Genomic DNA, 14,148 nt, shown 5'->3' with positions numbered 1-14,148 from the left:
GATGAGAAAAAAAAGACACATTAATAGATAATTATTGAAGAAAGGTTTGGCCATATTTTAAGGGGCAGGGTGGAGTGGAGGAAGAGGAATAGAATGAGCATATATGATTATGGTTCTCAGACAAAATAAAAATGGATATGTACCCAGTGTGCTGGGTCTTCTGAGGCCAAGGTCATATTTAGTAAGTGAGGTTATGTTCGAAGGTCCAATTAACATACCAAAAGACCCAGATTAAATTTAATTTCTTCAGGAGATCAATATTACAAACTAATACTTTTTCAAGAACTAAGAATGTTCTTATATTGAAGAGATGGAAGAGGAATTTAGCAAATTAAACCAAGGAGTAGATGGATTCAAAGAACAAAGTTGGTTATATTTGATAGAACCAAGTAAAAAAGAAAAAAAAGAGCTACTTTTCAGCACCACATGCAAATCTTCTGGTGTTTACAATATTGTGTATCTTATAAAGCTGAGAAGTTGTATACAGAACAATACTTTTAGGATAGAACTACCCATTCAGAACCAGTTGTTCTTTTCCCCAAATTAATATATTTTCAGATTTCATTACTTTATAAAATTCCAGTCTTTGTTATTAGCTTATGATGCATACTGTCATAGGAATAAAATTAAGTTACCAGTTCAAAGCTCAGATTATTCCAAAGATATTTAACTTTTACATTAAGATTCCCAATAATCACCCCATTAGTCGTATAACTGAGACATGACACTTATATCAGCTGACCGCTCATTTTCGCTAAAGATGCCTTACCTTTCAGGTGGTTTAGATTCTGACAGCTAAGCAGCCATTCTCCAGGATTCTGGGCCACCATAAAAGCTTCGAAGAGGGTAGCAGGAAAGAGATTGACCGTATCAATCCGGTAGTTCTTATTAGTCAACACTTGGCCGTGGAAGAAAGCTGCGTGCACATCCACTTCATTACCCATACCAAAAAGATACCATCTGACTCTGTCCTCTGCACACATGGAGAGTCCTGGGAGACTTCCAAAAGTGTATCCGTTCACAGCTGTAAGCCAAGAGCAGAGATTGTGCCTCAGAGACATTGGTGCCTGGGATAGTAAAAGTCACCTTTATAGAAACAGAATGAATTTGGGATGGAAAATACCTGGCACACATCTTGCTGCTATTCCTCCGTCCTGTACCCCCATCAGACATTGCTAATCAATCACAATGCTCTTATCTTAGACCTGTATTCAGCCTCAGGAATTTTGTCAACACAGCATTAGCAGATGAACACGGCACTGAGGATGAAACCTATTTTCCCTCTCCGTTAGAAGCTGTACACATTAGTAGGTGTATATGTGTGTGTATTTGTAAATGCAAATATGTGCATAGATACACACATACATACAAAATGTACACACATAAATTTTAAAAAGACTGAAGATTATTTAGTAATCAATCATGTATCATGTTGATAGTGGTAACATGAATGATTTCAATGTTCCCTTTTTGCTTACAGAACTCTGCCAATTTTCTACAGTGAATGTGATTTACTTTTGTAATAAGAACATGAGGAGGGGCGCCTGGGTGGCACAGCGGTTAAGCGTCTGCCTTCGGCTCAGGGCGTGATCCCGGTGTTATGGGATCGAGCCCCACATCAGGCTCTTCCGCTATGAGCCTGCTTCTTCCTCTCCCACTCCCCCTGCTTGTGTTCCCTCTCTCGCTGGCTGTCTCTATCCTCTGTCGAATAAATAAATAAAATCTTTAAAAAAAAAAAAAGAACATGAGGAAAGCTTTTTTTTCTTTTTTAAAGATTGGAAGACAAAATTGGAAGAGATGTGAAGGAGGAAAGAAGAAATGCTGGGGAAGGATAGCAAGGACCAGTACCAGAGCCACAAAGCCCCAAAAGTTCAAAGGCAGGCTGACCTAAGACCCTTTGAAGAAACTTAGGCTCACTATTCACACCAGGTGGTCCTGGAAGTAAGGTGGGAATTGGATCTGGGAAGCACAGAGAATGTACCTGATACAACAGAGGTACAACCAGACCTCCCCAGACTTTTTGAGTATCTTTTTCTAACATCTATTTTTGATTGGTGCATAACAGAGGCAGGATTGAAGTATAGAAAGACACCTTCTAGCCAGAAATAAGCAAAAGTTCAGGAGAAAACTCTGTACTTCGTTAGTTATGTTTCTGCTTTGGTAGTTATTTTTGTATTCTCAGTTTCTGAGTAAAGATTATTTTGAAGAACTACACACAAACAACAATCTACACTCATTGGTCTAGTGGTGTGAAGAGATGTGATTTCTTATGCAAATTCTGAGTGATAGACAACCTTACTAAGCTTATTATTTTGTGTCTGGGGACACAATTAAGAATTAAGGAGAAGCCTAGGCAGTAAAGAAAGCATTTCTAGAAGAAATAAAATTAATTGAAAGATAGAAAAAAAAAGATGCAGAGGAAAAATGTATATGTAAAAGAAATACCTTTTAGTACTAGTGGTTTGAACTATTTTCCCAAATACAGTTCAATGCTTTATGATATAAGTATAATTTTAAGCATTTCATTGAATAATTTTAAGCTGCCTCAAATAATTTTTGGAATGAGTTTGGAGGATAAACAAATATATAAATAAATATGACACACATATACATTAACCATAATTGATGATGCTTTCTCCTTATTAGTTTGGGAACAATTTGGTGTATCCAGTTTTACCAGGCACAGAGTTTTGATTTGATCTGTTCAGCTGAATATGAAGTTGCATGTTTAATATACCTTCTTATCAAGGCCAGACTAGAAACACGCTACTTAAGGACGCCTGGGTGGCTCAGTCGGTTAAGCATCTGCCTTCAGATCAGGTCATGATCCCAGCATCCTGGGATCGAGTCCCACATCAGGCTCCTTGCTCAGTGGGGAGCTGGCTTCTCCCTTTGCCTGCCACTCCCTCTGCTTGTGCTCTCTCACTCTCTCTCTGTCTCTGACAAGTAAATAAGTAAAAATCTTTAAAAAAAAAATAAGGAAGCACACTACTTATTCATGTGAAGGATAAACCTAGCAGACTTAATGGATCAAGAAAAATAAGATAAAATTAACACAGCTTCTATAATCTTACAATACATCCTGTTACTCTCCTGGAAGTCTTCATTGTCTTTGTCGACTTTCTCTGGTTCAGAGCAATAGGTTTTAATGTTGTCATCTAGGTACCAGCTGAGATTTTCATCCACCACAGAAAACATCACCACAAATTCTTGGTCAATATTTTTTTCTTTTTCATAATCCAGAGAATCTGAAGTGAAAAATTACTATTTTAGTAGAAGTTAATCTTTAGCATGTATTTTTAGCAGGTGATTTATAGCTTTAAAGATTTATTTTTCTTATAAAGCACAAATCTGGATTAGCCACTTCCGTTTTACAGACATGGAAATCCTAGGAAATTTTATGGTCGGTATCCTGGGCTTGGAGATCCTCATATATCTGGATGTCCACTGACCACATAACTATTCAAGACTTTTTGGTAAATGAGAAGGTTGGAATTTAAAGTTGTGTGTACATCTTCTGGTGCATACAGCCATACGGTGAGACACTAAGTCTTTGCAGGTAACTCATTATTCCAGGAAGAATTAGATTTCGAGCTCTTGAGCTATGTGGTGTTTTTCATGATGCTAGAAATAGGTACTGTGATCTTACATTCACCAACACAATACAGATAACTGCAGACCGAACACCATGGAGTGCCGCTAATGCGTCACACTCAGTAGTCCCACATCTCTTCCACACCACTGATGGAACTTGGGGACAGCAAACCTACCTTCCAGGAAAGCATGTTTCTTGCAGTTTAGCAATGTGTGGGAATGCTTGTTCCATTTATCCGTTCTTCTTTTCCTGCCCTGCTCTTTCTTTCCTTTTTTTCTAGAATCACCCCCTCTCAACCTTACCTACTCAATCGTAACACAGAAGACTTGACTTATATTTAAAAAAAAAAAAAAAAAACCAAACTGCCCCGTCTCTTGCCTTTTGGTCATACATCATGATCAACAATGAAAAAATGTACCTTTTTTACAGATTATCAAAGGTCCGATGAGTCCTGAGGCGATATCTTTTGGAGCGTCAATGTGGGAATGGTAAATCCTGGTCACACAATTACTGTCTTCCTCACCGGGACTTTGGTCTTGGTTGGCGTCCAATACATATGTGTACTGCTCGCCTGGATACACTTTGTCATCTGCTTTGTAAAAATCTGTGGTGTTATCAGGATAGATGGCCCCTAGGAGGCAATACACGATAAAGTTACAAAGTTAATGTATTTGAACTTAAATGAGAGACTAGATGGTCCATTAATTTATTCAGCAAACATGTATTCAATTTCTAGGATGTGTCCCCTTGGGGATGTAGTGATGTCCTGTTTGAACAGAGAGGAGTGAGAGGCTAATGACTAGGGGGTCTGGCAGCTTCACAGAAAATTTGGTTATTATTTTTGATACTTACTGAATCTTAAAGGAGTAGTAATAGATAGAGAATAGTGGCTTTTTGTTTGCAATTTAAAGAACCACCTTTGCTCTGGGTCATGGTATGGAAGCATGAGCAAAATGGCTACTCTGTCTTATAATTTGAAACATCTTATATGATATAAATTTTTGCCCATGAAGTAACTACAGATTTTTAAAAATTTTGTACTTTCAATTTTGGAAATTTCCAAAAACGTGTAAAAGTTGAGAAAATAATATGATGAACTTCTATGTACCCATCACCTGAGCTTTAACAATGATCAACTCAAGGCCAATCCTGTTTCATCCTTACACCTACCTACTCTTATCTCCATCACCATCAAATTATTCTAAAGCAAATCCCAGGCATCATATCATTTCATCTGTAAATACTTGAATATGTACCTCTAAAGGATAAGGACTCTTTTTTATTTTTTTAACAGAAACACAATATAACTACCATACCTTAAAAATGAGTAATGCCCTAATATACCATGAAATTGTAAAAAAAAGAAATAAGATGGCAGTCAGCCTGTATGCCATGAGTATATTTATTTGTTTCAGAAGAATAAACAAAAATATATGGTCAAAACAATCACCTTGCAAAGCAATACCTCTTTAAAAAAGAAAACAAATAATTTTAAAAAATCGAACTTTATCTTCATTTTTAGACTTAATCCTTATAATTTCAATTAGCATGGCCTCTGCATTTTCGCTTATGATAATACCTGACATTCATTGAGCTATTACTATGTACTATTATTGTCCCTATTTTATATATGAGGACACTGAAGCACACAGAGAATTTAAGTAACTGGCCTAAGATCCTTCAGCCAATAAAAGGCAAGGCTGCACTTGAAACTTGGTCCATTACTTTCAGAGCCTTTGCTCTTACCCACAACAAAATACCATCATCATCATTACCATCATCAAGTATTAAAAATGAGATCAGAGACACCAAACCTAATCTGTGTTCTTCCTGTACCATCTTTAAGGTTTCTAAGGCCTACATTCCAATGACCTGTTGGTTAATTTTATTTCAGCTGTGGCTCTTGGGTCATGCAGCCATGTGTGCCATTTGGCTGATGTAGGAGACTATTCTGACTGCCTGAGCTGAAACAGAGTTGATCCCAAGTTAGGATGCCACGTGACAATGGCCACAGTATGTTCACACGTAGGAACTTCAGAGGTGAGAAAATCTCTACGTCGAGTCCTGTTTCCTCCCTCTGGACGTTTGCCTTTTCTAGGCCTTAATGCCCATTGCCTAGTTCTCTCATTCTCTTTGGCTGGCGAGTTACGGGGCGCTGGGTGGGAAGTCCCAGTTCTCACTGACTCACTCTAGCAGTCTACCTGGAAGTCCCACGCTCACACTTCACACAAGCGAGTGCAACCAAGGGAAACTCAGCATTATTACGATGAACCAAAATACTTCTTAATAAAATCACTTAGAGCTAAATGACACAGTTATAGATCTTATCCAGGAGGGGAGGCCATAATCTTAGAAGTTAAAAAAGTGCCCCTACTGAGAATTAAGAGGAAATTCCAGCTAGAATATGAGCTGAACTTACCCTCATGTTCTTTATGGTAAGTTATTCCGTGTGGATGAAAAGTGTAGGGCCTAGAGGCAAAGTTTTTTAAGTGTACATAAACCTCATCTCCAGTTTCAGCTTTGATAATAGGGCCTAAAAACCCCAGCCAGGTAGGTTTTTCTATAACTGTTGTAAAGGTTTTGTCTGTGTACTGAAGATAAAGGGCCTTCTTATATAACCTTCCAATTCTATCTGGGCCATTTTGAAGATAGATATCGGAGTGTTCCCTGCAAAGGAAAGAAGACAACTCTATCAGAAGCCATCATTTCGGGGGGTAACATTATAATTATAACATCTCATATAACTAAAGAGAGATTAATAATCACATCACATTAAATGTTTGCCTTTGTCATATGGATGCTTCCAAAAAATGAAGAGGTGAGCGGGTATTTACCCTCATATTTTAATTATGTGAGGCGTCTCACATCAGGTGTGTAGCAGAGAATCATGGTGTATCTTACCAGAGCATTTTTCTACAGGATTTTTATGTTAAAGCCCAGACGCATTATGAAATAGAGTACAAAATTAAAGTGAAATATTAAGATAAATATTAAGACATTACTCACTTATGGTATACATTTCAGCTACTAGAAAAAAATGAGTTTATAAGCAGTTAATCTGGATATTTGAGACTTCAACGTGTGCATATATTTTTTTCCTATGTAAATAAAATTAAAGACACTAAATTAATTAATTTGTATTTCTTTTAGCAGCACTAAACCAAGATTGGAATTGATGCATGCAATATATGTGGGTTTTAAAATTATCTTTGGATTCAAATTACCGTTATGTTCTTTTAATCCCTTGCTACTGAAAATACTTGAACACTAGATGGTTACATTCTGCTTAGTGGCTGATTCATAGTTGCTCAAAACTTTTCTAAACATATTAGCAAATTAAATTATAACTGGGTCAGGGGAGCAAAGCGAGGAGGAGAAAGACAAGAAAGGAAAAGAAAGAAAGTGAGTTTGGTATTTGAACTTTTAAAGTGCTTCTTATGTTGTCCTTAACAGAAGGCTCTGGATAGCTCAGGGAGATCGATTTGTGGGTAACACCATCTACCAACATTTAGGAGAACCCACTTAAAACCTGGATTTTGGTAAGCCCCGCCGCAAATGGATCTCTTCCAATAGAACAAACACTGTGAACGCTCAGGCTGATGATCTGAGGTTTGTGTTTCTTCGTGAGTGTGTGTGTGTGTGTGTGTGTGTGTGAGTGTGTGTGTGTGTGTGTGTGTGTGTGTTGCCAACTTTTCACCACAGTGACTTTGATGCCTTACGGTTTCTTCTCAATCCCCATGGAGCCGGAAGATCTGACTGGAGAATAAACCTCGTCACTTCCTCAGCTGCAAGATCATCAGAAAGAGTGAGAGAGACTTCTCCTTCTTTTTTCAAGACAAGAGGAGGGCTTGTCTGGGAGCTCTGGACTAATGTTGCTGCAGAGTTTAAAGGCCTCGCTGTTCAAAAAATCTAGGGTTGCAGCCTAATATTTCCTGAGTTTTAGTGTGCCTGGGAATCTACTGAAGGCCTTGATGAAATGCAAGCCCCCGAGTGCCAGCCCCGTTGATTCCGATGGTGCGCGTCTGGGCTGGGCCTCAGGCATTCGTGGTTACTAACAAACACCCCGTGTGTCCTGCTGTGGGCGGGCAGCTCTGGGCCACGGGCAACCTGAATACGGGACACTCCGAAGTGAAGGGGAAGAGAGCTGCCTCATCCTAGAGGCAGTGGGATTTCTTGGGACAGTGAGACAGAAAAGTGGCAGGTTCTGTTTCCAGACCATATCCTGGCAGTGGCCAGACCTCTGTGGGTATAGCTGCATGAGGACATCAGATTAAATCTGAGTGCTGGAGCCAATGAGCAATAGCTGCTCTGCCGTGGTTTTGGTGGCTGAGCGTGGGCAGCAGCAGTGGGTGCCGAAAATAGCAGAGCACCATGCCCTGGACTGGAGTATCTCATCGTTGTCACCGTAAATCGAGGACGCCATCTTTCCTGGATTGCGTGAACCCCAGGCTTCTCAAATTGTTCACTGAGAAATGAACCCTGTTGATGGGAAGGGGGCCAAGCTGGAAGTTAGAAAACAAAGAAGTGACATCTTTTGCTTCATTTCTCCTAATTGTTTTCATTTTCTAATTGTGTGTTGGAGTTTCCATTTCATTAGAATAAAATAGAAAAACGAATTCAGAAAGACTCAGAGGGACTTCAAGGACATCAAAATGCATGGGAAAACAGCAGGACAGGGGGTGAATTCTTCCTCTAACACTGCAGCGTTAACATGAACAGGAGTCCTAATAAGTAGATGTTTGAACAACAGCAAAATTCTGAGGCACTGAAGGCCACTGAGATTAAAAGCAAATTCATCCAGACGGGACTGCATGAGGAGGTTCATGAGAGTACAACTTGAGGCAGGCTCACAGTACAAAGATGGAGTTCCTCTCTGGTCGCCCCAGCAGACCCTGGCGCACTCAGTCTTACACAGGCCCATCCAAGTCTGAGGGGAAGCGTTCTCCAGTGTCACCTAGTGGGAGGAGATTGGCCCTGGTGATATTTAAATTGAGATTCTAATCTGTGTTCGAAAATGCCCTTTTTTTTTAAAGATATTATTTATTTATTTGACAGAGAGAGAGGCAGCGAGAGAGGGAACACAAGCAGGGGGAGTGGGAGAGGGAGAAGCAGGCTTCCCGCTGAGCAGAGAGCTCCACGCAGGGCTTGATCCCAGAACGCTGGTATCATGACCTGAGCCGAAGGCAGACACTTAATGACTGAGCCACCCAGGCGCCCCCGAAAATGCCCTCTTGATACACATTTTACATAGGCCCTCAAATTCTTAAGGCTTCACTCAAATATACTGTGTATATATATTTTCTGAATGTGACTCGGAAACACTTGAGAATATGTAACATCCCGTTTCAATGAAATGCAGTGGATTTTGTTGGAATGCCTTTGTTGCTCAAAAGTTGCCCTGTGTCAATCACCTCCTCATACAGGAGGAGCCTTGTCTAAGCCTCAGGATTCACTCTTTGTACACAGAGATTTGGGGGAGGCAAAAACTGCTTTTGAAATAATTGATCTGAAGTTATAACATATTCTGGGTTTTTAACATTTGGAATTCTTACATACACAGCAATATGCAAAATATGTTTCCCATCTTTTTTTTTTTTTAAATAAAATTAACTTAACCAAATTGGGAAATATTTCATATCACGTGATATTCTGAGGGAGGTCTATTTGATTATGTTCTGTCTCCAAAGGAACATCAAAGGATCATTAGAAGATGTCTATTTAATTTCAAGAGCACAGCCTGGGGACAAGGGTCAGTTACTGGAAACTTGCAGGAAGTCTGCCAGTCAGATATTCAGTCAAAAGAATCCATTATAGTTGATCTTTGAACCAGATAATTCATATTAATTGTAGTTCTTCCTGTTGAGAATTGTAACATGCTCTTTTCTACTCATTATAATAGATACTGTCTCCCTCTCAGTAATCACATCCCTCTTTTTTATCCCCCCAACTTCTAGAATCCTATAGTCAACCCTTATAATTTCTGGTAGAGTCACACTCAGAAGTGAGTTTTTAATGGTAGTGGAATTAAATAAAATTTTTTTACACTGCCTTAGTGATGATAATAATGCTACATCCTTCCATAAATTCAGAAAGCACTTGAGTGGTCTTGGTGTATGTTTAGACATGGCTACTAAAATGTAGGTAATATATGGGAAAAGTTTCTGGGTTCTTGGCTTCATCAGTGGAGACACAGAACATTAGTTTTCTATTGCCAAATAACAAAGGATCACATAGCAGCTTCAAACAACACCAACTGATTATTTCACAGCTCTGGGGGTCGGAAGTCTGGCACGGCGTGACTGGCTTCGCTGCTCAGGTTATCACAGGGCTGAATCAAGGTGCTGGCTGGGCTGAGCACTTATCTGGAGGCGCTGGAGAATTCCACTTCCAAACTCGTTCAGGTTATCGGCAGAATTCAGTTCACTGTGGTTGTAGGATCGACATCCGCACTTGCTGGCTGGCTGTAAGCTGAGGACCTTACCCAGCTCCTCACAACCACCCATATTCCTTCTCAAGCGGTCTCTTCCAAATGCAGGTCAGCAGCGGTTTGTTGAATCACTTCAAATCTCTTCTTCCTCTTCTTCCACTAGGAATTCTCTGGTTTAGATGAGGCACACCCAGATCATCACCCCATCTTATTTTTATTTTAATTAATTAATTAATTTAAATTCTTTATTTAAATTCAATGTTGTTAACATATACTGTATTATTAGTTTCAGGGGTAGAATTGAGTGATTCATCAGTTGCATACACCACCCACTGTTCATTACATCAAGTGTGCTTCTTAATGCCCATTGCCCAGTTACCCCTTACCCCCACTTACCTCCCCTCCAGCAACTCTCAGTTTGCTTCCTCGAGTTAAGAGTCTCTTATGGTTTGCCTCCCTATCTATTTTCATCTTATTTTATTTTTCCTTCCCTTCCCCTATGTTCATCTGTTTTGTTTCTTAAATTCCACATATGAATGAAATCATATGGTGTTTGTCTTTCTCTGACTGGCTTATTTCCCTTAGTGTAATACCCTCTTGCTCCATCTTGCAAATGGCAAGATTTCATTTTTTTTGATGGCTAAGTAATATTCATTCATCTGTCAAAAGACATCTGGGCTCTTTCCATATTTTGGCTATTGTGGATATTGCTGCTGTAAACATTGGGGTGCATGTGCCCCCTTCGAATCACTATGTTTGTATCCTTTGGATATATACCTAGAGGGCAATTGCTGGGTCATAGGGTAGGGTCACTTGAGGAAACTCCATACTGTTTTCCCGAATGGCTGTACCAGCTTGCATTCCCACTAACAGTGTAATAGGGTTCCCCTTTCTCCCCATCCTTGCCAACATCTGTTGTTTCCTGAGTTGTTAATTTCAGCCATTCTGCCTGGTGTGAGGTGATATCTCATTGTGGTTTCGATTTGTGTTTCCCTGATGATGAGTGATGCTGAGCATTTTTTCATGTGTCTTTTGGCCATTTGTATGTCTTCTTTGAAGAAATGTCTGTTTATGTCTTCTGCCCATTTCTTGACTGAATTTTTTGTGTTTTGGGTGTTGAGCTTGATAAGTTCTTTGTAGATTTTGGATACTAACCCTTTATCAGAAAAGACACTTACAAATATCTTCTCCCATTCCTTAGGTTGCCTTTTAGTTTTGTTGACTGTTTCCTCTGCTGGGTCATCACCCTATTTTAAAGTCAACTGTGCCATTGAATATAATACAGACCATGAGAGTGATAGCTCATCGTATGTATGGGTTCTGGAGGTTTAGGGCCACCTCCGGTGTGCTGGATAAGGAGATGGGGCCTTTGGGATGTGCCTAGGTCATGAGAATGAAGCCCTCATAAATGGGATTAGTGCCTTATGAAAGAGGCTCCAGAGAGATTCGTAGCTTCTTCCACCATGTGAGGATGCAGTGAAAATGCTATGAACCAGGAAGAGAGCTCTTACTAGAATATGGCCATGCTGGCACCTTGCCTTTGAACTTCTCAGCCTCTAAAACTGAAAAATAAATTTCTGTTGTTAATAAGCTACCAGTCTGTGATATTTTGCTGTAGTGGCCTGAACAAACTAAGACTGCTGGACATGCTGGTAATCAGGGTCAGAGAAGGGAGAAACAAGCTGCTACCTAAACTCATCTTTACAAAAAGTTTAGTATCGTATGAGCGAAATCGCTAAAGCTCTATTCAATAGTCACAGTTTAGATATATTTTAAGAAAGATCACAGGCAGAGGGAGCAGTGTCATTTAGAGCCACATGGCTCTGGGCTGTTGTTGAAGCCACGGATTGTCAAACCAATGTTGTGCAACCTCCCTAAGCACAGACAAGACACAAGAGTATTTAAAACTAAAGGTATTCTCTGTCCCCCAGTCCCTCCTCCCCGGACATCCTTAATAAACTCCCTCTCTCTTCTCTCACTTCTGGAATTACAGACTTCTTTATTGAAGCATGCTTGGGTCGATGTCTTGCACTTAGTTTATGTCCAGTAAAGCTGATTTGGTTTTGGATCATGAATAATAGCAGAAGAATGGCAGATGCGGGCATGGAGTATAGCAGTACTTTTTTAAAAAAATGTGTTTTTTCCCTATAGAAACCGTATATAATTTACATTGTATTTAATCAGAAAATATAGCATTCACACAAAATAGTTTGGTGAAGTCATGAAAATAGGTCATATTCCTAAGAAGAGAATACTACCTCAAAACCAGGTTTTAAAAAAATTATTTTTTTTAAAGATTTTATTTATTTATTTGACAGAGAGAGGCAGCCAGCGAGAGAGGGAACACAAGCAGGGGGAGTGGGAGAGGAAGAAGCAGGCTCCCAGCGGAGGAGCCTGATGTGGGGCTCGATCCCATAACGCCGGGATCACACCCTGAACCGAAGGCAGACGCTTAACGACTGCGCCACCCAGGCGCTCCTGGGTTTTAAAAAAGTTATTGCAAGATGTATTAGTTTTGTTTACAATCAGTTACTTTTAGGTCAGAAACTTTTCTTACTGTATATTACTAAATTAATAACTTAACAATTAGATATTATTATCAGCTATGCATTCATTTTTTACTGTGAAAAATTTCAAACATACATAAAATGAACAAGAATAGCAAATACCTGTCAACAGAATCAACGGTTATAAAAATTGGCATACCTGCTTGGCTATTTTTAAAGATGTAATCTTAGCAGCTGATGGTCATTGTGTTCATTTGTGCTTTATCACCATTAAAATACATTTTTAAAAGTAGTGAGTATTGGGTGTGGTGATAAATATTTAATTAGCATTATTAAAAATGATGACCTCTGTATAAACTTCCATTATAAAAATGTCAAGGAGAACTATACTCTTGCTTTTCTGTATGGTGACTATTGCTTGAAATAAGGGGGCTTTCACCTAAAACATGAAAACATTTAAGTTACACAGAGTTTTTGGGGGGACCATCACAATAGATATTTCATATTTTTTGTACATGTGTGATGGACCAAGCACTGTACTAAGAGCTTTACATGCACCCATTCTTCAAAGAACCCTGTGAGGCATTCTTTATCTCCATTTTACAGATTAGCAAGCTGAGACTGAGAGAGACAAACTGAATTAACTGTGTGGAGTCATCCAACAAGTACTGGGGGCAGTCATATTTGTTAAAATTGTGTTTAATTTCTATAAATGATGTTTTAAAGGATTAAAAAACATTTTATTCTTACCTACTAGTAATCAATAAATGGCATGATAAGCATAACATTTTACACTGTCATTATTTAACTTAAGGACCTTCTGCATAAACAGACAAGAAGATAGAACCGTGATGAGAGACAAAATAATAATCAGAGGAGATAATAGGGAGTGCCCGCAGACCCCCCCAGGACCGAAGGGAAAGGAGTAGGGCAGCCTTTCCCCCTTACCAAAAAATGCCCAGAAATTTAGAGGAGATTTATAAAACTCTCCTGGATCTCCAGTCCACATTTTGCAGTTTCTATATGCAACAAACTAATAAAATATTTTATCTTATTGTCTTTATTTTTTAACTGATAGTTTATAAATTTGGTCTGTAAACAATGAAAATAGTAACTTACGCGTCGACTGAGATAAGTTTCTTCTCGTTGTCAGAGGCATAGTCCCAAGTCGTTTCAATAATTCCGATGTAATAATGCTTCTCTTTCCCCCAGGCTGAGTTACTATATAAAACTAGAAAAATACTCAGCCACAAAATCTTCATTTTTTCTCCTCTTGGAGCCTTAGAAGCAATGAAGTGAAATCAGAAGCAGGCAATTTTATACTTTCTTCCTTTATTTGCTTGACTGACACAACTTAATGTTGCACAAAAGTAAATTGTTTCGTCAAAGCAAATAACGTTTCCCACCTCAGCTCAGTTCTCGTAAACCCAGAAAGAAAAGTTTCCTGTTGCCAGGCTTCTCTGATTACAAATAAAAAGTCAACAGTGATTGTTGGAGCCACTAGAGTGTGCATAACTCTGCTTTCTCCCGTTTATTGTGTAAATTCCAGGAGGGCAAGAATCATCTCTAAATGCTCCCTTTGTTCCTCGAACAATAAGCCACAGTATAGTGCCCTGCAC

General features: G+C 39.2%; 1 protein-coding gene across 6 annotated transcripts in view; it reads right to left on the bottom strand.

Annotated features, from left to right (window-relative positions):
- Positions 1-14,148, bottom strand: part of LOC103678054 (ceruloplasmin) — a 58,494-nt gene extending 44,346 nt beyond the window's left edge. For 3 of the 6 annotated variants that reach the window (XM_040636685.1, XM_008707355.2, XM_008707362.2), the window contains exons 1-5: positions 13,649-14,147; positions 6,015-6,262; positions 4,014-4,226; positions 3,075-3,248; positions 770-1,024 (exon numbers count right to left, since the gene is read on the bottom strand). In XM_040636685.1, the coding sequence (XP_040492619.1) occupies positions 770-1,024; positions 3,075-3,248; positions 4,014-4,226; positions 6,015-6,262; positions 13,649-13,791 (1,033 nt within the window). In that variant the 5' untranslated portion in view covers positions 13,792-14,147. Of the gene's footprint in view, positions 1-769; positions 1,025-3,074; positions 3,249-4,013; positions 4,227-6,014; positions 6,263-7,314; positions 7,803-7,833; positions 8,075-13,648 lie in introns of those variants that run through there. The other 3 variants (XM_040636687.1, XM_040636686.1, XM_040636688.1) reach the window with 3 other exon arrangements.

The sequence above is a fragment of the Ursus maritimus genome, unplaced genomic scaffold (genome assembly GCF_017311325.1).
Source record: "Ursus maritimus isolate PB19 unplaced genomic scaffold, ASM1731132v1 scaffold_20, whole genome shotgun sequence".
NCBI classification, from domain to species: domain Eukaryota; kingdom Metazoa; phylum Chordata; class Mammalia; order Carnivora; family Ursidae; genus Ursus; species Ursus maritimus.
The sequence above is the reverse complement of the archived record's forward strand: the minus strand, read 5'-3'. Positions and strand labels throughout refer to the sequence as shown.